This window comes from Dermacentor variabilis, chromosome 6 (assembly GCF_050947875.1).
Source record: "Dermacentor variabilis isolate Ectoservices chromosome 6, ASM5094787v1, whole genome shotgun sequence".
Classification (NCBI taxonomy): Eukaryota; Metazoa; Arthropoda; class Arachnida; order Ixodida; family Ixodidae; genus Dermacentor; species Dermacentor variabilis.
The window spans coordinates 16,075,463-16,099,467 of record NC_134573.1 but is presented as its reverse complement, the minus strand read 5'-3'; the positions used below and the strand labels follow the sequence as shown (position 1 = coordinate 16,099,467).

General features: G+C 47.9%; 2 protein-coding genes across 4 annotated transcripts in view; one reads left to right on the top strand and one right to left on the bottom strand.

The window, feature by feature from the left end:
- Positions 1-18,411, top strand: part of Raf (serine/threonine kinase raf oncogene) — a 221,222-nt gene extending 202,811 nt beyond the window's left edge. For all 3 annotated transcript variants that reach the window (XM_075694807.1, XM_075694804.1, XM_075694806.1), the window contains one exon: positions 9,916-18,411. In XM_075694807.1, coding sequence (XP_075550922.1) covers positions 9,916-10,095 — 180 coding nt within the window. In that variant the 3' untranslated portion in view covers positions 10,096-18,411. The remainder of the gene's footprint in view (positions 1-9,915) is intronic.
- LOC142584658 (uncharacterized) lies at positions 18,034-22,513 on the bottom strand. Its single transcript, XM_075694808.1, is given in 2 exon segments — positions 18,034-21,616; positions 21,619-22,513. Coding segments are annotated over 2 exon segments (798 nt in total). The 5' UTR covers positions 22,324-22,513; the 3' UTR covers positions 18,034-21,523.
- Between the last annotated feature and the right edge of the window lie 1,492 nt (positions 22,514-24,005).

Genomic DNA, 24,005 nt, shown 5'->3' with positions numbered 1-24,005 from the left:
TGAATGCAAGAAAGCACCTTTAGGAACACAGCTTTTCTTCATTCACATTGTTGAACACCTTTCGAACTTTTCCACAAACATGATGCAGCCCAATAGCTTGGCATGGGACGTGTAGCATTTCAGGTTAGAAAACTTTTTCAAGTGAGGCCACCTTGCTTTTGTCAATTCCAACAAAACGACTTCAACGAAGAAAATATGCCATCTTCTCACTATTGATTCTCGAGAGAGAGAGAGCCTGTCAGCTCACCAAAAGAATTTTCATTTTATTGCCTTCAGCTAATTTCCCAACAGGCCAGTCAATCTTCCAATGACGTTTGTGGTTGCATCCACAGATATCCAAATCCTTGAGTCCCCATTTTCTTTACTGTGTCCTCACACAAGGGATGAAGGTAGTTTTTGTGCAGAATTGACTCTAAGGGCTCGCTTTGATTGCAGTAGTGTTGCTAAAACTTTTTTAAAGCACAAGCATAGTGCTAAAGATGAGAAAAAGACGAAAAGGCACCCACATCTTTCCACACAGTCTCCCTGTCTTTTTCATTGTGCTTGTTTTACGATGAAGTACCAATTCTCTACCATTGTCAAATTTTTGAAGATCTGGTTCTTGAACTTCACCCAAGGAATGTTAGCAAAAATCTGGTTAGAAGGTGCTTTTTTTTCCTCGTCCACAAAGCGCTTGTACAAGAAGGATTGCCAATTTCTCATGCTGCGTCAAGTAGATCTTCTTTTCACACGAAACTTGTACAAAGAACATTTGTGCCACTATGGTCTTGCATTTTAGGCATGCTTTATGGTCAGTCTCTTGAATATTGCACCCCTTGTTCACAAGCCCGACAACTCTGGAGGACTTGTGTTGACTCGTCCATCAGTCGGCAAGTACAAGTTGCAGCCCGCTCTTCAAGAATGACGACACTTGGGAGACTTGCACTGAGCAACCAGAAGGGCGCACATGTGTGCGAACCGACTCTAGCTCCTTGGGTCACTGCAGTGGTCCGGTTGCCAGTCAGCCTCATTGTCCGAATCTCGGTTACCTGCCTGAACAGGCATGATGGAGGGGGGGGGGGGGGGAGGTTGCCTCGCCTGAAAGTTGAACGCCCCATGCACTTGAGGGCACAAAAGAAGCACAGGATTGTTTTTAAAGCTAGAAACAGCAACTAGTAAGCATGAAAACTGCAAAAGAAACCAGATAAAAAGCAGCGCAATGGCAAATTGATATATATGTAAGTAACTGGATTTTTCAATGGCCGAAGCCTATAAATGGAAAGATAATGAACACAACTTTGCAGTTATCCTTGGTTTGTTTGCCCAACAGTTTTGGTTAGTGGACCGACCTTTTTCAAGTGTTCTAAAAGATCCTATGGGTGGGCAATGTAACCCGGATGAAAGACAAGAGGAAGAGAGAGAGAGTAAAACATCTTTATTAATAATATTTGAATGGCGAGAGCAGTGTGGGAGGAACCCTCAGTCCAAGGTCCCTAAGATGATTCCGGCGATGTTTCGAGCCCATTGTATCACAGCTCGGAGGACCTCGGGAGGTCCGTCGCAGAGGGCATCGTCCCACAGCTCTTTGTTGCGTAGGGGGTAAAGGAGAGTTGGCAAGGGAGGAAAGAGGTTTGCAGTGCACTCAATCGTGACGTGGAAGATTGTGGGCGAGCTGCCACAGCCAGGGCAACGATCTGCATAACAGTGTGGGTAGAATTTGTTGAGAGAGACAAGATTTGGAAAAGTTGCGGTTTGTAATTGGCGTAATGCCACTGCTTCCTCCCGCGAGAAGGACGGCGTGGTGTGGCGTGGGTGCGACGAATGCGTGTATAATGACGGAGTATGTCTTTGTAACGGAGCAAGGGATCCCCCCACTCTGAACTAGTCGCCTCACCACACCGAGTCACCCGGAGGGAAATTTCTCGGGCAACCGCATGTGCGCGTTGGTTACCCGGCAGCGAGGTATGACTAGGGGTCCAGAGTAAGTGAATTCGGGGAGGTGTGGTTGGTGTATTTTGCGGGATCTGTTCGAGAATTTGGTGCGCCGCTCTCGGGATGCCATGTCCTGATAGGAACGCCCGGCATGCCTGTTGCAAGTCCGTCAATATATACACCTCCTCAGGAACACGGATGGCGTATCGAATTGCAAGAGCAACACCCAGAATTTCTCCGTAAGCGGCATTTGTTCCGTGCATCGCAGCAGTCTCTCTCAGGGATTCGGTGCCATCCAAAACTACCGAGGTATAGCCCTCTTGAGTAGGAAGTACACAATACAAGCGCAGTACACGATTCTGCGCTAGTATCATGTACTTCCTCTTCTCTTTAGTCCGGGTTGCGCTGCCCACCTATAGAAACATGTTCAATCACCAACTCGCCCAGCTTGCCGTGTTATGTTAATTCAGTTCAAAAAGGTCGGTCCATCGATCGCATAGCCATGGGGTAAGTAAGCCAAAGATAACTGGGAAGTTGTGCTTATTATATATATATAAGGGACAAGCTCTTGGTAGAAATCTCGGTGAGAAAACAATGAGGGAAGCATGCATTAACTGCACTGCTCATTTTCAGTGCACAAGGAGGCTGAGCATAACTGATACAGTCCCTTCATCCACGGAGTAGCACTAATACAGTCGAACCTACTTATAGCGATACCGGTTTTAACAATATATCGGTTATAACAATGAGACGCTGCTGCACCGTCAACTTTTGTATGTGTTCCATGGTGAAATAACCTGCTTACTACAATGCCCTGATGCCGCATTATCGGTTAGAACGATAAAATCTGGCTGTTGGGTGTCCGAGCCAAAAGGTAGTGAAATGCAAAATCCTTGACAAGAAAAAAAAAACAAGAAATTCGAGCCACTGCTCCGACAGCTGCCGCGTGCTAGTTTTCCAGCCATCTCTGCGCGCCTTCCATAGCTCTAAGCTGCTCCACCCTCCGAAACACGAATGGACCGCGTCAACTGCGCTGCTCACAGGTTGCTCGCATGTTGCTCGCTGGCTCCTCATTCATTGCAGTTCTGCAAACAGCTTAACCACTCGCGTTCATCTTTGTTGGTTGCTTTGAAATTGTTCCTGGCCGCGTGGTTTCTCAGCCTCGTTTGACCAACAGTTGGTTTGACTCACCGCCGAAATGGAAGGTGGCTGATGCTAATCATCGGCAAAGCACTACGTTGCCGGTGAAAAGAAAGCGCACGGCTATAGATTTGGAAACTAAGTGCTTCTAACCGATGAGGTGATTGTCGCGAACATGCTTGCATCCGATAGCAACGGCGACGATGGCAGATATGACGCGGTAAGGCAGGCTGCCTCAACGTTGTCCTTGCAGGAGGGCCGGCAGATGATTCAGTCCCTCCAGGGCTTCGTTTTCACGAGGAACCTTCCGCTGCACTACGTAGAGCACCTGGATGTCTTGGAGGATGTAGGCAAGCTTGGCGTAAAGCATGCAAGGCTGACACACATAGGGCTTCCTTGTGCAAGCCAGTGAGAAGTGCGTGGCAAGATGCTTGTGGTGATCTTGCCTCAGTATTTCTTCTGGATTTCTTAAGCTGGCAGGCTGCTGCAGCAGCCTTCTCACAATATTGAAAAGGCCCCTTTTGGGGCCACCAAAGCGATGCCTCGGCAGTGCTCGCACATCGCGTGCCACCCGTGATCCCTCTTTGCAGTTGTTATAGCAGTGCCATTCTTTAAAGCCAATAACCGCGGCTTGTTACACGCATTCGGAGCTTCCAGGAAGCAGTCAAATGAGTGAACACAATCAACAGCTGAATGGAGGAAGGTGCTGAGGACAGGCACTGACCTCCCTGCTATTGTAGTTTTTTCACATCAGCTCTGCCATCCCCGTATTTTGATTTTTTCGTGCAACCCAGTTAAAACAATTATTGGTTATAACGATGAAATTTTCGTGGCACTTGAATATTGTTGTAAGTGGGTTCAACTGTAACTATGAGTCCATTGCTGAAATAGCACACTTTAGGTGTCCTTGTTCTCAGCATCTATTGCGCACTTGCAGCAGTGAATACGAAGTGGGTTATAAAGGGAAGACAAAGTAAATAATAGAGCAAGAGAGCAACTACAGTTATTTCACAATGTGGGGCAAGGAACGCCAAGGTGAAAAAACGTTTCCAGCAGATGTCGCAGGTATAGAGGCTGAGTACAGTTGCTAGTGTTGAGAGCTGTTTTCGCCAGAAAATGTGTGCAAACAAAGTGAAACCTAAACAGAGCATTGAAAATGACATTTTTAGGCCCTTAAAGCCAAATTAGGTGCAAATGCTGAAATAGGCACCTGTAGGCATAAATAAACTGCACTTAAAATGCTTAGAAATGCATATACAGTCGACTCCTGTTAATACGAAGTTCACGGGGACCGCAAAAAACTTCGAATTAAACGAACTTCCAATTATGCACAAAACACAAAAAACAGCACTTTATTTGTGGCAAAATCGAGTATTTTCTCTAAGAAAAATAATTGGTCATCTTGCTTTGCTTCTTCTTGCCGAATCGCGCTGCTGAAAGCAAGTTCTGCAGGCTGTAGATGTGGCGGAACGCTTCTTCCGCGTTAACTTCAACGTCATCGTCGCTTTCCTGGGTCGCTTCCTGGGGCCGAATAATCTCTACAATTTCCCTATCCGTCAGCGCACCGCACGTTTCGACCGCCTTGTCTACAGCGACGTAATCTTCAAAATTGACATCCCCGAGAGCATCACCAAAATCAGTGCCATCAAGCTCGCTTGTTGACGCTTCCTCCGCTGAAATTTCAGAGGCATCCTCTGAAGAAGCTGCCACAAAACCGCAAGCCCTGAAGCAGTTTGCGATTGTTTCTTGCTTCACACGATCCCATGCTCGCGCCAACATGTGGATGGCACTAAGCAGGCTCACCTTGTACTTTGTGGAGCTATCCATACACAAAATCATGCGCTCGAGGAGGTGCCGCCTGTACAGGACTTTAACATTCTTGATGATGCCTTGGTCCATTGGCTGCAAAGCAGCCGTTGTGTTTGCAGGCAAAAATGCGAGACGTATTGCACTCAAGGCTGGCACATTCACGTGAGCACTGCAGTGATCGACAAGGAACAACACCTTGCGGTTCGAAGCAGCAAACTTGCAGTCCAATTTGCTTATCCAGCTCTTGAAGATTTCGGCCGTCATCCACGCTTTTTTGTTCGCCTCATAGTCCACAGGCAGCGTCTTCACGCCTTTAAAACATCTCAGCTTCGCGGCTTTCCCGATCACAAGTAACCGACATCGTTCCGTGCCAGTCATGTTTGCCGCGATCAGCACCAACAGTCTCTCCTTGCTGCGTTTGCCCCCAGCACAGTCGTCGTCCTTGAATGTCAGGGTCTTCTCTGGTAGAAGCCGATAGAGGAGTGCAGTCTCATCTGCATTGGAGATGTCTTCAGGTCTGTATTCGGCGAGATATTCACGCAGCATACGCTGCGCACGCTGCAAGACTAATCTCGCACAATCTCGCCACTGCCAGTATGCAGCGCTGCGTGCACCTATGGCACCCGCGTGGCCTCCGCGATCAGCTCCGGCCACGCGCGGCAGCCGCGGGTGGCCTCCGGCGGGAGCCGCTTCGCCTCCCGCCGGAGTTGATCGCGGAGGCCACGGCAGCCGTAGCAATGAATAATCGCGCCGCTCCAAGAAGGATGGCGTTGCGGGCGGCTGCGGTGGCGATGACACCAACGCGGAGCCCGGAACTGTTGCAACACTTAAAAAATTGCACATTCTACCAAAGAATGACGGTCACTTCGAGGATCCCGGCTGAAAATTAACTTCCACTTAAACAATATTACTGGATGAGGACTTCGAATTATCGAGCGATTTCTTCTATAGGATTAGTACATGCAAAACTGACGGGACCAGCACTTCACTTCTAATTAACCGAAAATTCCAATTAAGCGGCTTCGAATTATCGGGAGTCGACTGTATATATATATATCAAATAGGCATGATAGATACATAAGGACAAAATGAGCATTTTGCCTGAAGATCCAATGTCTAATGATGACTGTCGATGGGTTTTTGAAGTTGTGCCATATGCAAGGCTGCGTGACGAGAAAGCGGGTGTGGTTGTTTTTCACATAAAACGTAAAGGGAGTGCGAGAGTCAGTAGAGCCCACTTGTGCATCAGGTGAAATGGAGTTGTGAAGGCTCTACTTAACATTTGAAGTGTTCACACTTGGGGCAGTGCTGCCTACAGAAGGCAGCATACATATATGCTGCGAGTATGTTTTGTATATGGAGAAAGTATGATGGCACACAGTGGTATTCGTGGCAACTAAAAGGACTTGCGGGGAAGCTCCCCTCTTAAAGGAGTACTGACACAAAAATTTGAAGACGAGATAACTTGCGAGATTGATTTAGTTGGTCACACACACTTCGTCTATAAAATATCAGCGGTGAATATCGCGTATAACATATTTAAAATCAATTTAAAAGTATGTGCGCGCAGCCAACCGCAAAACAGAGCACCTTGCGACATTGACATCAAGCGGGATTGTAAATAGCCAAGAAAACGCTCCGTCATGTGGCTACGTCACGAATTTTCGTTGGCTGCCATGCAGCTTACATGTCTCTTCTCCTCTGTTGTTGCTTGTTCTAGCTGTTGTACTTGTAGTGGGACGCTCTCCGTGTCGCTGCAACTGCAGTTTTTGTCGTGTCCATCGGGATATTTCCCACACTATCAGCTTGACTGCGCTGCCACAACTTTCAACGCCGATTTGTTGTGTCTTACCATTGATCGTGGCCGATGCGAGGGTTTTGTTGAGGTTTGTCCTCGCCATCGCCGGCCGCTATATCTAAGTCGCTAACAGCTTGGCCACGTCTAAAGCGCGAGACACATGGTGCGATTTTCCGTGCGATCTGTCGTACGGTGCATCGTGTGCGACTTGCCGCATGCGGCGATTCCGGACACATGGTACGAATGAGCTAGCGGCGGGTAGCTCCGCCCAGAACCGGTGCCCGTGTGTGGAAGTTCGAAATGCTGTGTAACTTCGAACAGAAAGTGAGAGCAACCATATTTGCACAGCTATCTTGTTTGAAACAAATGATGACAATATAAACACCTCTATGCGGGCACTGTAGACTTGTTTCCGCAAGGCCGCGTTAGCAGTATCGGATCCGTTGACAGCCACCGATGGCTAGGAGCCGGCAGGCATAGCTCGCTGGGCCATTGAATCCGACACCGGTTGCACTTGTGACACGATCGCTTGCAGCTCGCATAATGAAGCGCCTATGTTAGTCGGCGAAACGTGTACACAGTTATGTCACGCTTAAATTGCAGCACATTTGATTTCATTGGCGCCGACAGAAGCGAACGAGCATGCCAGGCGAGCTTGTGATCGCTGGGAGACGATATAGGCCTAGCTCGCCAGCCATCTATCCAGGGCCGAGAGTCCTTGCGATGTGTCCGCATCTCGTAATAAAGCGCCTAAATTCGTCAGCACAAACAATGCCTGAACATTTATGTTTCTCTTAAGTGAAGATGCAGTTAGTTTTCCCGGTGCCATTAGCAGCAATGAGTAAACACGCCAGTCAGGCGAGCCACTTCGTATACAGACGATTGCTGGCGCGTCTGCGCTTACCGCGTCCAAGTAGAAATCACGCCAACGATTTATAACTCGCGCTCGAAAGAGCGCGAGTTATAATAAACTGACCTCTTTCGAGGTCACTTTATTCTAGAAGTTATTTCGTGTCAGAAACAAATTGTAGCCGATTTATGTGCCGCTGTCAGCGGCAAAAGAGGCCCGCGTTTTGACCAGGGAGAGAAAAAAAAAACAGACATGATCAGAGCGGCGGGGTGCCCGCTTGCCGGCCCCGCCCCGCCCCGCCGAGTCTACCACGTGGCCATGACTTTTACGTTACCGGTGCTGTCATTGGCTGCAGTCGTCCAACCGATGCGGCAGTCGCACGACAATATTCAGCAAGTTGGTCGTGCATGCTAGCTGCGCATCAGAGCATACGTCATGGCTTCTTGCGAACACGTGACCACTTTGTTTACATTCCCATTTCTCCCGTCTCGTTGCTCTCTGGAACCGAAACTTCAACTGGTCACTACAAAAAATACTGCAAATAATTACCTGTCGCGCTCTGAAGTAAATGAGGTTTCGTGCTGTGATTACTGGGTCATTAACTACTTATTAAAGCAGAAAAAAACCACGTGGATTTTTTTTGTGTCAGTACTCCTTTAACCTCCTGAGACCCGGGATGCATTTGGGTGCACAGATTTTTACCAAACTTTCAGAATAAATCAGGATGGTTATGAAGGTGAAAAGTGTAAAATGTTTTTTCAATAGCCGTGATAATTTCAGCTCAGCGCGATGTCCAATATATTGGACACTGGGATGCTACCCGGTCTTTCTTCACCCAGGGCGCACGTAATGACATACCGCGGATATTACGCAAAACTCATGTGCAAAAATATTTTAACAACTCAAAAGGCAAAGTATTCAATAAAGTACATATGAAGAGCATTCCTCCGCTCAAAAAAAAATTTCGCTCTTGTGTTCACTTCCCGTGGGCAATTTCAAAACACCTGTTTGTCCTTGGTGATGCAGAAGAAGAGCCGACATTTGGTGCAAAAGAACTTTGTTTTCATGTCGCAGCCCTGTAGTCTGCAACGGGCAGTGTTTGCAGTGTCTGCCAGTATTGAGTAGTGGGTAGTGCTCTTTTCTTGCGGTTCTCGAGGAGACAGCCGAGCCTGCTTTGATGGCGGATGCCACTCGGCTTCGATCTCACTCTCCGTTTCATCCTGCTTCTTCCCTTGAGCCACGAGAGTCTCAGCAACAGATTGGTGGAACTGCATATATTTGAGTATTTATTTCCGCTGTTTCTTTAGGGAGCGTATGTCCCGCGTGTTCTGCACCCAGGAGTTGTTGAAGGCAATGTCGAGGTGAAAGATGGCTCTGATTGTCCACTTGTTCACGCCTGCTTTTATCCTGTAGTAACTTACCATTCGGTCTGCCTTGTCAACAACGCCCATGTTGAAATTGTACATGCGAACAATATCTGGTAGAGGGATATTGATATTTTTGCCTTACGAGACCATCTGCGACAGTAGGTGTCTTGCGGATCGAAGCCATGGATTGAAAAAAGAAACGTTATTGGAATAATTCATAAGACACGCGAGGCCGGTCCCCCGAAGAAAAAAAGAGACGCAATTTCGTCCGCAAGCCGCTAAACGCCATCAGTACTCGCCTACTGTTCATAACAAGGCCATTGAAAAAGCGCGGTCAAAATAACCGGGTTGAGTCCTAGCGTCCAACGTAATGGACACGCGAAATCAAAGGAAGAGTAAAAAAAGGTAAGCGCGCGAATAGTTAAAATTTTGTATTCTGCGCGTACGCTGTTGTATCAACTTTAATATAAAATAAAAGATATGCCCTAAAAGCAGGTAGAAATACGAGAAACAGTGCTTGCTTCTCCGGCAGCTGCCGTAAAACGCCGCGCCGCTTAATGCCGCCATTGTGGAACTGTTTCGGCGGGAATTTGAACGATGTATTTTCATCAATGCTGCATAGATGGCGCAAGCAGGTGTCCAATAAGTTGTACAGTGTGGTTTTATGAGGATGAAAGCCTTGTCACAGGAGTACTGTCTCATATCTGAATGTCCAATATATTGGACAAATCCCCATAGCGGGGTCTCAGGAGGTTAAGCACAGGAGCAACAAACGGACCAAATACTCTGTTCCATGGATATGAGCCTTGGAAAAGTGAAGCACAGCCTGTGCACTGATAATATTTTATAGTTCTCCTTGGCATAAATTGGCAGCACCCAAATTTAGCGATACAGCGCTTAAACAAGGACATATGGTGTATGTAGATCATTTAAAGAAAATAGGAAGCTTGAATTACCTGAATTTTTCTGGCCTCATGGACTACTGTGCTGCTTGTACGTATTACAGTGCCTGTGTGCATGCTTCTTTGATCCTTCCTCAGATGCTGGCCTCACTGGAGTCACTGATGCGGTCGCTGCCCAAGATCCACCAGAGCACCTCGGAGCCAACGCTGAACCGAACACACCTGCAGTCTGAGGACTTCCTCTATGTGTGCGCCTCGCCCAAGACACCCAGCCAGTTTGGCGCATTTCCTTTCTTCTCCACAACTGGCAACTTTTGAGTCATCCTCCATTCAGAGAATGTTGTTCCCTCACGCTCAATAGGCCTGTCAATGTGAATGCAAGCACTTTGTTGGATGGGCTTTTGAAGTCGTATGTCATGTAGAACCTGCACCAAGCAGACAACTTGGTACCACACATGAGCATGCAATGCACGTGGCTTGCTTTTAAAGTCGGCTGGTTAGTGGGTGATGACATCGAAACGAGAAGGCCACCAACTGTCACAAGTTTGCCAATTGCAGCTGTGAAGGACGTTGGACAGAAGTGCGGCAAGCGACCACATGAACGGTGCTGGAACGTGCATCTCAAGTTGGCGTGTGCACGCCCCTCCCTCTCTGGCTCTCTTCATGAAGCTCGCATCTTGCCTCTTGCGTGGAAGTTCAGAGAGGATGTTGTTACTACCAGGACAAGCCCAGGGTCGTGTGTGCAGTGGAGCACCACTCCTAGCTCTGTGATCTGTGTATAGCGAGTGTTGTAACATAAAAGGGTGCAAAGGGAAGGGGTTAAAAATGACAGTGGCAACAAAAAATGGACCTCTGGAGTAAAGAAGGGATGAACACGGACCACTACTTTTAATGAGAAGTTGTGTTGCTTGCGTGTTGTATATTTTCATTTTTGTTTCCTCATCCTGTGTTGTGTTCTCTGGAGAAGTGTCTTGGCAAGGTTTCTTGCAGCTACGGACATGCTGCACAGAGAGCGGCTTTGCAGTTGACGCAATTACTTCACCTAGGATCCTGCCTGCCAGGAGTTATTATGCGGAAGTTTGGCATGACTGTGTGGCTTATAGAATGAAAAAAAAAAAAACTTCTGTGATGCTGGGATGCCGGTTCTGCATATGGAACTGCTCCTGAAGAACTCTGTGAAAGAGAGCTGTAATAAAGAAAAAAAAAACAAATCAAAACAGTGCTGCTGTAACTGAAGTGTTTCTGGATCTGCGAAGTTTCAGCAAATTTCTGCAGTTGCAATGCAGTGGTGCTGCTGTCCATACCGTATGTGCAGCATGCCACTGTACAACATTCAGGTATGCAAACGATTCGCCACAAGACCCATGTGCACTGTGCGACATGTTTGCACAGGGGCGCTTTTCCTGTGTCACAGTGTGTGTTCTCTCCAGCCATTGTGCACTGCACTGTCTGTGTTCCAGCAGCTGTAAACCATTTCCTCTTCCCATACATTCAGTGCGGAATTGCAGCCCATGCAAATGTTTATCCCAGTGAACACTGGTGCAGTCTGCGCCACGTACAGTGAGGAGGTAGCGTGTGGGAGCTGGAATGCAAAGACTGCATGGCAAGCACTGGGATGCTGAAAACCCACTTAAATAGATGGATGGATCAATGGAATAACTTTACTGAAAGGTTGTGCGAGCTACGGGGCGCAAGGCCCCATAGAGCGGGCTACTCCCATGTTAAGACCGGGAGTTGTAACTCCCTAGCCGCATCGTGGGCTCACTGGACGGCCCAGACCTGCTCCGCCAAGTCCGTGCTGCGTAATGCTTCTTGTAGCCTGGCGGAGTCTTGATTCTGGTTTTTGCGGGTCCGACCACACGGCCAGAGCAAGTGATATACGTCTATTGTGCTATGGCAATTTTCGCAATATGATGTGTATAGGTCAGGCATGTAGTGATGTAGTCTGTTCTGCATGAGATACATGTTGGTTTGAAGCATTCTGAACATGAGAGCTTGAGGCCTGGTGAGCTTATTGTGAGGTGGGCTGTATATTCTGCTGTCTAGATAAAAGTGCTTCGTGATCTCGTTGAATGTGGAGGGAGGGTCCCGATTTTCACTGGGATGGTCACGACTAGAATAAGTGGCGTCGCGGAGGGTTAGGTCTCACGCGCTCCTGTGAGCCATCTTATTGAGGTTGGCAGGGGCGTCCTCAATCTCTCTGAGGTGTACCGTGAACCAGCAGATGGTGTGATGCTGCAGCGGTGTGGATGTATTGACTGTTTGTATTGCTTGTCTTGAAATGGTTCTGAAAGGCTTTGACGGCTGAGCGTGAATCGCTGTAGACATGGGTGGTGGTCGTGTATGTGAGTGCGAATGCAGTGGCAACCTGTTCTGCTATCTCGGACTTGTGGGTCTTGACTGTGAGAGTATTTGTGACTTGACCTTGCTCATCAACCGTGGTGGCAGCGCAGGCCTTCCTGGGCGGGTACTGTGCCGCGTCTACGAAACAGGCTAGGATCTTATCACGTATTTCGTGCAGGATGAACGATCCGCGTGCCAGCCTTCTGGGTTGATGGTGCACGGGGTTCATGTTCCGTGGGAGTGGGCGAACCGTGTAGGAGTTGCGTGTGTCCGTCAGAACGCTTTGGTATAGAGTCTCTATTGCTGTGGTGTCATGACCTAGTTTGGCTAGGATTTCTCTACCCAGTTTGGTCCCAGAGAGTTTTGTCAATTGAGCCCGTTCTTGAGCTTCGGCGATTTCTTCAACTGTATTGTGTACCCCCAGTTGCAGCAGGAGCTCTGTCTCGGGGTTCTTGGGAATTCCCATCGCTAGTTTGACTAGCTTCCTCAGTTGCACATTGAGTTTGTCCTTCTCCGCTACCTTCCATCTGTGCATGGCTGCCTCATACGTGAAGTGGCATAGCGCGAAGGCATGTGTTAGCTTGAAGAGATTTTCTTCCTTAAGGCCATGTTGTCTGTTTGCTACGCGTCGTATGAGATTCAAGGCATTATTCGACTTTAAAAACTTCTCCACTGTCGCGGCGTTAGAGCCGTTGCTCTCAATGAGCATGCCGAGGACTCCGATTTTGTTGACGTGTGGAATAGTTCCTCGGTCTTTTGTTCTGAGAGTAATGGCGTGTGTGTCTCTGATTTCGCTCTTTGGCTTGGGACCGCTTCTCGATAGTTTGTAGACGAGGAGCTCTAACTTCACGGGCGAACATCGCAGGCCCGTGGGAGCGAGGTATTCCTTGATCGTGTCAATCGCCTGCTGTAGAGCGTTCTCAATCGATCCCAGGCTACCTCCGGGTATCCAGAGCGTTACGTCGTCTGCGTGTATGGTGTATTTGACGTTCTCAATTTGATCCTGTCTCTTGCCTAGGCTGAGTAGCGCTAGGTTAAAAAGCGTCGGAGAGATGACAGAGCCTTGTGGGGTGCCCTTGCTGCCCAGTTTGTATTTCTGGGACTTGATTTCCCCTAGGCAGAGGGTTACCGTTCTGTCGCTCAGGAACGATTTTGTATAAGCGTAGAGTCCCATGCCGAGGTCGAGGTTAGAGATCGTGTTGAATATGTGGTCGTGTGATAAATTATCGAAGGCCTTTTCGAGGTCTAGCCCCAGGATTACTGTCGCGTCTCTCGTGTCTGCGTCAGTGATGTCATGTTTGAGGAGCTTCATGGCATCTTGGGTGGATAGCTTGGGTCTAAAGCTGATCATTGTTGCGGGGTAGATATCTTTTTCTTCATGATGTTCCGAGCCTGTTCAGGACCACTTGCTCGGCTACCTTGCCGATGCAAGACGTCAGTGAGATCGGTCTGAAGTTATTGATGTTGGGCGCCTTGCCAGGCTTTGTGGTGAGCACGAAGAGGGCCATTTTCCAGTCTTCGGGTAGTGCTCCGTTCCTCCAGATTTTGTTGATTTCCTCTGTGAGAGTTTTGATGGAGGTGTTGTCTAGGTTTCCAAGTGCCTTGTTAGTTACGCCGTCCGGCCCCGACACTGACTTGCTGTTTAGGTTCTGAAGCGCCGTGCATGTCTCTTCGGTTGAAAACTCCAGATCTAGCTCTGGGTTGGCCTTGCCACAATATGCTTCAGCGGTCGTGCCTCTAGCATTTCTGGCCAGCGGGAGGTACTTGTTGGCGAGACTGTCAGTGAGGTCATTTTTCGTGGTAATCTTGAGTTCCTTGTGCATGATCCTGTTCAGCTTTGGTTCTGGTTCTGTCTAAAAGGTGTTAGAGCAGGTGCCACGTCATCCCGCTGTTGATGCGGCCGTCCGCGGCATCGCACACTTCATTCCATTGCTGGTTAGATAGTTGCGTGCAATCTTCTACAATCAGCCGGTTAAGGGAAGAAATTATTTTCCTCAGCCGTCGATTGTGTCTTTGTTCTTTCCATGTCCTGGTGATTGATTGTTAGGCTTCGAGCATGTGAACCAGTCGGCTGTCCTTGCTTTGTATGGGGAGATCTGTCTCTATTTCCTTTGTGGCCGCCTTAATTTCTGTCACCCATAGAGTTAAATTTTTTACCACAGCAATGATCATCATCAGTGTCGTGTACTTTCCTGTCATGTACACCACGCGCAATTGTGATGTTCTGTAGCATTCCTGACGGGAGCAGGGACATTAATAAGGAAAGAATGTATATTATCACTGTGGGGACAAAATTGCACCCAAAGAACTTTTGACTCCACAAAGTGGAAGCAGTACCACCCCTCAATAGATCGATTTCATTTATTATCCCTCAAAGGCACCAGAAGTGGGGTATTACATTAAGGATGGGCTGAGTTAACAAAACAGTAATGCAAGAACAGCCTTGAAGTTGTGCGTCAGAGTGGCGCATGGCATTGGCAGACAGACTGTTCCAGTACCTTGCATCTTTCACAAAAAATGAGCATAGATGGGAGGTAGTCTGCACAGGATGAGGATACACGGCGTTTTTGTTGATCCAGCTGGACTGGCGATGAGCTGGTAATATTGGGGGCGAAGACTTATGGAGTTGCCATCTGTCGGAAGCGCCTCCCTTTCCTAGTATGAGGGATCAGCCGGCATGCTCCTCGTAGGTTTGGCTTGCGGCGCCCAATAAAAACCACGCGGCAGCCCTCCTGGACATTTCTGTAAGTATTATACAGTTTCAGTTTAGCGTACGCTATGGTATACACCGTTTTTTCAGCGTGCGTCTATTTGTCGTACAAAAATCCCTCACGTGACCTGATCCTAGGTGCCTAGGGACAGCATCGTTTAGGGATTCTTGAGAAGGCGTGTGCTGGCGCCGAGCGACGCCGTGGCGTGTTCGTCCTCGGCGTGATCGTTCTCTTCACCGCGCATTGTTCAACATTGCTCATGTGATTGTACGTGCGTTACTTGTGTGTTGGTTGTAGGTTCTGTGTTACTTGGCGGAAGCCGTGAGTAGTGGCAGTGCGGCTTTGGCCTCGGTGAGCTCTGGCAGTACAGAATCGGCGTTGTGTGACCCGTGCTTTCTTGAGAACCCGGCGGTGGTGACAATTGAAAAAATTGGAGGACGCTTAAGCTTCGCCTTCAAGAGTGGAACGTGACAGCGTTCCCGTCGACCCGCCAAGGGGTGTAAGACAATGGGCTACAGCGCAGCGACTACGCGCTCCGCATCGGACGCGGTGAGCGTCTAGCAACGCAGCGTTCGGCGCGACAACGAAATGTGCGCCTGAGCAAGCGACGCACGCCTGAGCCTTAGAAACAGCTCGTTTCTAAGGCAACACCGCGTTCACTAGAGGCGCTTTTGTAACGCTTTGAAGCATCGAATTTGTGGCTCAGTGGTAACGTCTCCGTCTCACACTCCGGAGACCCTGGTTCGATTCCCACCCAGCCCATCTTGGAAGTTGCTTTTTATTTATAAAGTGCCTGCCGCGATTTATCGCTCACGGCCAACGCTGCGGACGCCGACGACACCGGCTTTTCTGCGACACGAGCCCCTTAACGCTATCGCGTTAATAATGGAGTGGCCTAGCGCCTTGGCAGCGAACCGCGATGTGGAGTCGCCGTGTCCGACTTTGCTTAACGGACATCGAGGGATGTGCTGCTCGCTGCAAGTCATGTAAATGCAACTGCGTCGACCGCCCACTGTTCAGCGCTGAATGTGTGTTTGGTGTGCTGTACTTGAAACGAGTGGTGCAGCCGTGCAGAGGGGGTGGCGGAGGAGAAAAGTGGCTTAGGGGCTCCGTTTGCGCGTTCACAGACATGTGCTCCCATCTTGGTCTCAATAGCGGCTGTCGCGGGATTGTGGTGTGCTAGCTCCTTGTCTAGTATGAAGTTTACGACGCTAACACAGCATGTTCACGTTTTTCCGTGCTATATGTCATTTGCATGATGGCCGAGTTGAACACGAGACGTGTCTGTGTTCTTCGCGTTTGTGTGTTGTAAATTGCTTTCTATTGTGGAAGTTCTGGGAGTCTCATTACGCAAGGAGTGCGACTGTAAACACATATGTGTGTCTGAAATTTTGAATTACCCATAATATCCTTTACGTCTGATAAGTGGGCTACACGGCCTGTGTGAATCAGCTACCGTATGTTGCGACGCTCTTCCGTGTGGTAGACTGATGCATGGTGCGCGTTTATTACTGTACTGTTGTAAAAACCGTTTGTTTATTCACTCAATACAAATGTACGGCTTCTTCGCCGCAGTACATTTTAGTTTACGCGGAGAAGCATACTAAAAGTGGGAGGGGGCAGCTATCAGCCAGCATACTATGTCCACTTAGGCGACCTGAGAGGCGGCGGGTGCGCGAGTGTATAATTAAATAACTCTTATTATGTCCAGTGACAGTGGCCCCTTTTCACTTTTAGTATGCCTCACTGCAGTACACTGCTTAGGCTTCACCGCAGAACATAGGTGTATTGCGAAAAAGGTAATCTTAAAAAGCTCGATTGTGCAACGCTTCTTTCGTAGCTTGCTACACCGCAATACAGGGGTGGAAATAAGCATCGTGCAGTAAGGCATACTAAGAGTGGAAAGGGCACATAGGTTTACTTATTATTTTCAATTGTGATATAATTTGCAAGTGCATCTGTGCTCTTGGTAAGCTTCATTGAGAATTCCTTGTACATTACAAATTCATATTGCAGGGAAGCTTACTAAGGCTCATTCGCCATTTTGTAACACATTATTCACCTTCAATGCAGGAGCACAATATGGATTCATGCCTATGCTTCTGGCTGGACTGCACGTGCTCTTGGAGAATTGATTCTTTGTTCATAAGTGCACTGGTACTTTAAACTGGACGGCTGAAGTGGATACAGAAGCACAATTTTTATTAAGGAGACAAGATATTGCCAAGATTGTTGCAGCACAGCATTTTTTTTCTTCCAGGCACACTTTCTGCTAGAAGCTTCCATTGTAGTGTTTTGAGCCAGCACATAGTGTATATAAAAATCAGACACCGATTAGGAACATCACCTGTGCTCTCTGCAGTAAGCTGTGCACAGAACAAGTTCATGCCTATGTATAGAAAAAAAATGTTGCATGACCAGACAAAATAAAAGGGGGTGGGCTGCAGTAATACTAAGTGTTAAATGGTGCCTTATCCTTTCATTTTTCTGTTTTGTGCTTTCTGTTATGGATCCTCCGCAGTAACCACACGAGTGCCAAACTTGAGCTTGTTGGTTTCAGATCTCATGGTTGTCACTAACAGAACAATGTGATAAACTAACAAGGACTTGGAGGCATCCAGTCACCTTGCTTGTCTCATGGTGTTTCTTCATGATCACCACGAGCCTCCAGATCAACTAGAAAGGGAGGTTTGTTGCAATCGCTTCTGAATTGTGTTGCCACCAAACCAATAGTGCTCTCAACGACAACTTTTGGATAGTAGAATGCTTGCACCCAGCAAAGTCTAAGGAAGCATTCAGGATGTGCGAAGTGGGTGTTGTGAAGCTGGCATCATTGCTGAAGGGTCTTTGCCTGTCTGCCCTCTATAAATACACAAAGGTGATTTTTCCGAGAGGGATTGTTTCAGAGGTCGTTACATGGCAACAGTGCTGGGTATATAGTAGCAGAGAAGCTTGCCTTTGCCCACTGTCAATAATCTGTTCCTTCTCCAGTGCCCCTGTGAAGTGCCTACTTTTTGGGCGCAAAGTGCTCTCCATGCATGCATGCATTTTTAGCTTGTAAAGGTGTGTTACTGTGGACAGGCTACCCCTTGCCTCAAGCTGGTCCTTGTTGATGTCACCCAAGAAGGCATTGGGGAGTTTAGTGGAGACCGGGATGCAGTCCGATTGATTTAGATTGGAGTGACACAGTGATACGCACTCATTGCTCAAGCTCCCATGCTTTATTCCAGGTTGCCAACCGAGTACTCACATTTGGCTAAATGCTGTTAAAAGACACTACATTACCCTCCTTGGGGAAAATGAAATGAATGCGGACACAATGTGATTAGGGAAACCATAAACGGAAAACAGTTCACTGCTGAAAAGTCGTGAATGTCTCCTACGAACAAACAGTCGCAATGTCAGGTTGCGAAATCAGAAAGATGGCGTGGAGGCTTTCTGTTTCTCTTTGGGTAGCGCTCTCTTGGAGAACTCTGGTGCAATGCAGGTGGTGCAGGATCTGGCACTGAGGTGGGTAGAGGATATATGATGTCATCACAGTCAAATGATGTTTTGGCTGGTGCTTGTTTAAGGCCAGAGGCATCTTTGAAAAAACTTGAGTTGCGCGTTATTACTCTATTTCCTCTCGATGCTTTCATTTGTGATCCATGAACGCTGACAATGGTACAAGGGTCTGGATCATAGTACGAAGTGAACTTGTCGTGTCTGTCTTGCTTGCACAAGACTCGCTGACCGACGCAGACGCGATGTGGTTGAGCATGCCTTCGTGCATCAGCATGTTGTTTGTTGTATGCCCTTTTCTCGCGTACAGTTGTTTTGAACTTTGTTATGTCTTCCGTTTCCGAAGCAGCTTCAACATAGCAAGGCAGAAGATTTCTCATCGGTCTGCCAAACAGCAGTTCATACGGTGATCGTCCTGTAGGCAAGTGTTTTGAAGACCTGTATGACATCAGAAAAGTGTCAAGCTCTACTTTCCAATCTATGTTCTCAAGCTGACTAGTGTGAACATGCTTTTTCAATGTTCTCATGAACCGCTCAGCTTCGCCATTAGCTTGAGGCCACAAAGGTGTGATCCGATGATGCCGAAATCCCAATTCTTTTGCGAATGCAGCAAACTCTTTGCCTTGGAATGGCGGTCCATTGTCACTTTTTACCTGTGCAGGGATTCCAAACTGGCAAAACACTTGTCGTAGGGAGGGAAGCACATTGTTTGCACTTGTGGAGTGTATGACTTGTACCACTGGGTATCGTGAGAAGTCATCTAACACCACCATAGCGTACTTTCCATCTGGGAAGGGACCACAAAAGTCGACCGATACTTCTTCCCAGGGTCCACTGGGTAGTTCCGTCATGGCAAGTGGTTCTTGCTTTGCCTGGGGAACAGCTGCTTGACATGGTAGGCAGCTTTTAATCAAAGTGTGCACGAGCTTATCCATGCCTGGGAACCACACTTTTTCTCTTAACATTTGTTTTGTTTTCACAATCCCTTGATGGCCCTTGTGGGCAAGCAGCACTGCTTGTTTCTGCAGAGTAGCGGGAAGAACTAGGCGTGTTCCTCGAAGGACGATGCCCTCGGGCGTTGTTGTTAGTTCTGTTTTTATAGGTGCAAATGGCTTCAGTTCAGCTGAGACCCAGCTGGTGAGTGTGGGGCGCTGGATAGCACTGATAAGTGACTGTAGCTGCTGGTCTGCTTTCGTTGCACCAGCGACTTCTTGAACCGAGAAGGCCTTTGGGATGTTGTGGCGCTGGATAAAGTTGACATACTCATTAGGTACTTTGTCGATGCGGGCACACATTTTCGTTTCAGGAACTGGATGCCTGGAAAGGTAATCGGAAGGGTTAATACTTTCTGCAGTGTGTTGTACAACAAACTTGTACTGTTGAATGCGTAGAGCAAGGCGCTCAATGCGGGCAGATGGTGATGATCTTGGGTTTCCCAGTATGCTCACTAAAGGCTTGTGATCAGTCAGCAAAAGGAAGTTGACTCCACAAAGGTAAAGACGGAAGTGCTCCATGGCCCATACAGCTGCGAGCATCTCACGTTCAATTTGGGAGTAGCGACTTTCAACTGGTGTAAGCGCTCTACTTGCATAAGCTATCACTGCAATGTCTTCACTGTCACGCTGTGTAAGGATAGCACCCAGTCCATGTAGACTTGCATCTACCACCAATTCTGTCGGTTTGGATGGGTCAAAGTAAGCAAGGGTGGAGGCATCGGACATGGCTTGCTTTAGGCTCTCAAGAGCATTTTGCTGTTGTTTTGTCCACTCCCAGAGAACATCCTTCAGTGTCAGTTCACGTAAAGGCTGTGTGAGGTCAGCAAGATTTCTCAGAAATCTGCCTGAATAGTTGATCATTCCTAGCAGGCTCTTCACTTCTTGTGGTGATTCCAGTGTTTTAATCTGTAAGAAGGCTGCTATCTTCTTAGGATCAGGACGAACGCCATCAGCTGAAAAATTAAGTCCAAAGAAGTTCAGTTCACGTTGATGAAAGTGACACTTCTTTTCATTCAGTGTCAATCCAGCTTCTTGGAGTCGCTGCAGAACGGCTTCCATGGTCAAGTCGTGCGCCTGTTTTGTTTGTCCAAAAACAAGAATATCATCACTAACATTCAGGACATTGGGGATGCCATTGAGCACTTGGCGTATGGTGTTCTGAAAGATTTCAGCTGCACTGCTGATGCCGAAGTTCAGTCGTTTGTAGCGAAACAAGCCAACGTGTTGAGAACGTGGTGAGTTGCCTTGAGGAAAGGTCAAGTTCCAACTGGTGATATCCATTCTTTAAGTCAAGATTGGAGAACATTGTTGCTCCATTTAAGGCAACAATGATGTCATCCACTGTTGGGCACAAATGTCGTTCCCGTTGAATGGCAGTGTTCACAACACGCATGTCAATGCAGATTCGAATTTCATCAGGCTGATGCGGTTTAGGCACAATAACCACAGGGGACACCCACGGTGTAGGTCCTATGGCTGGCTCAATGATGTCTTCTGACAGGAGCGTTCAAGTTTTCTCTGTGGCGTCACGTAAGGCAAACGGAATACGCCTGTGTGTTTGTGCAACCGGTGGGACAGTGTTGTCCACAAAAAGATGAATGTGGTGGTTTTTCAGTTTTCCAACTCCACTAAACAACTTGGGGAATGCTTCCACGATTGACTTGTCACCTTGATGCTCATTAACTTGGTATGTGATCTGGACAAGCCCCAGGTTGGATGCTGCTGTGAAGCTTAAGAGTGGTGCACAGCTTCCTCAAACGACAAAGATGTCTTCTTCAATGCAGTTATCTTTGTATCTTATTGTGACAGAGACTTTGCCTAGAAGTTCAAGCGGAGATGTTGCTTTGTATGGGAACACTGACGGATGTTTCCTGGAGTTTCACCTTTAGCCGATAGCTCTCAAAGCTATTTTCGCCAACAATTGACACTGTTGCACCTGTGTCAATTATGAAAGTGACCGGCACATTGTTGACAGTGACAATAACTTTTGGAGATGGGCATGTCTGAGGTGAGGTCATGGCAACGAAAACATACTCATCACTGCTTGAACTGGTGTCACGGGTAGCAGCACATTCTTTGGTGCTAGAACTCTTCTTACTGCAGACTGTCCGATTCCTGTTTGGACCATTGTCACAGTCTACTGCTTGTACCATTTGTCTCGTTGAACGACAGAATCGTGCAAAGTGACCAACCTTGTTACATGCCTTGCATGTTTTGCCCCATGCAGCACAACTTGATCGTCCGCCTTGGTGAGGCCACTTGCCACCGCAGTTACGACAATCTGCTGATGAGACACGAGGTCGTTGCGGTGCATAGGTTTGTCGTGGCATCTGTCGGCTGTTTCTTGGGTGTTGGCCATGGTGCTGTCCTTCCTTGTGCACTGCGAGCACCACCGCATTGCCATCGACGTTCTTTTCGATTTCGGATACATCCCGTTCGACATCCTCGAACATTCTTCCTTGTTTAAGTAAGTCTGGTAAAGTGAGGGAATGAAGCATTGCGTATTTGCGAAGGCGAGACGACGTTGTGGCGAGGATTATTTGGTTCTGGACTTCAGCGTCGACGTTCTCGAAGTTACAGTGGCGAGAGAGCTGCCGGAGGCGCGCGTAGAAGGCGTCCAGTGGCTCACCAACGTTTTGCTGGGCATGGCGAAATTTGTAGATCGCAAATGTCGAGTTCACTCGCGGGGCGAAGTATGCACTCAGTTTCGCTTGTGCGGCATCGTATTCTGGCGTCGATGGGCTCTGCGTGGTTTGGGTCGTGCTTGTAGCTGTTGTAGCTTGTGTAGGGCAGTCGGGGAGGGAGCGAAATATGTCGTAGACTTCCTCGCCGACGTAGTGCAGGAGGAGCGCTTTCTTGCGTGTATCTGCCGTGATATCACACGCTAAAAGAAAGTTCTCGAACCTTTCTATCCACTTGGTCCATTCGTGACTAGTATTGTTGGCGTCTGTGGCGCGGAGGTCGAAACTTGGGAAGGGAGGGAGCGCGTATGCCATGGCTGCGATTGCCGGTTGTCGCTTGCTGCTAAGGGATGATACGACGGAATGACTTTGTTTGAACTCACATGGGACCACGTAACACTTCTGACACCATTTTAGTGTTCGCGTAGACCGGGATGCGGTCTGATTGATTTAGATTGGTGTGACACGGTGATACGCACTTATTGCTCAAGCTCCCGTGCTTTATTCCAGGTTGCCAACCGAGTACTCACATTTGGCTAAATGCTGTTAAAAGACACTACAGGGAGTATGGCGATGCAGACTTACAAAACACTGTTGATATCAGTGAAACCAGATTAATAGAGCTGCCGTCTTTTTTTTGTCCACTCAATCTTCATCAGTTACAATGAGCAGTTCTTTGTCCAAACAGAAGGCATATCTAGTTGGTCATGCATAGCCTGCGCAGTAAGACTTGTTGGCGTGTTACAAGAAACCTGCCTGAGAACCTTAGCACAGTGTCTATGTGATAAAACTACAGTGAACTAGAATACATTCTAGTGGCACGAACGGCTCCGCGCAGGCGGCCCGTTTTCGCATTGATGCCACGAGATGGCGCCACTGCAACTTTTCCTACTGCTTTGGCGCGGCGGCCTACGGTTTCAGGGGCTTTTCCGCACGCAATAATTGCAGATTTCGAAATGATCGGTGCTGTTACCTAAACACACTCATCTTACACGTGCGATTACTTATTATTTGCACATTTCAGGTAGTGAAATGCCGATAAATAATTTAAGCCCGAACATCGCGTTTCGCATTTTCAACCGAGTACAAGGCAATCGCCGGCTGCGGGTAGAAAAATTTTCATTCGATCGCCTTTCCACATTCCACACAATTACACTGTGCTGAACTAATACAAGCTGTCCACAGACATGATCGGGCAATGAATGATCGATTTTGCGAAACTTACATCTTCGTCCTTGTAACGACGTCGTAGCAAAAAGCAGCAAACATTCTTGATGGGCAGTTTCTCAACACTCTTAATGGCACGCAAATTCATTCAGTGTTGAGCTGCTCCAAGGGTGGTCCGGAGACCCTAGCTAGGGGGTTGCCCACCCTCGACTCACTTACGCCCACCTTCACCCTCCAGATAAATTCTTGATCGTCCAGTAAATTTTTCGCATGCAGTTCAGTATAAACGCAACGCTCTACACGTGGTAGGCAGCTGCATGCTGAAGAAATCAAAGCGATAAAGGCAGGGCTGAAGTATGATTTATTCAAAGAGCACTGAGTAATGTTTAGCACCTGCTCAATTTAAGGTGCATCGCACCTTCACGCCTTTTGATGCTAGCCTGGTTTAGGCTCTTTGTGAAAAAATGTAGGCGTGTTGTGATATAAAATGCTGTAACCTCAGCTGCAACTTGCTCACAATGATCTTGGCATCCAAGCTGAATCTTCTGCTTTCACTTGATGTGGTCCAGAACATCAAGTACACTGTCAGAATGTAATTCCAGAAGACTGAAGCATTCAGTAAAGGCATTCTCCAAATTTACAACAAACCTATAAAGCACACTTGACGAGTAGAGCAGGCCGCCATTATCTCTCATTCGTGTGAATGAAGCCAAGTTCAAGCATTCTGCAGCCTCTTTAGTCATCAAGACGCACAGGGCACACGGTCCGCACGAGAAGGCCCTTCGCACGAAACACAAGGCCAACCGTATGCACACCACTCCAACAGTCTT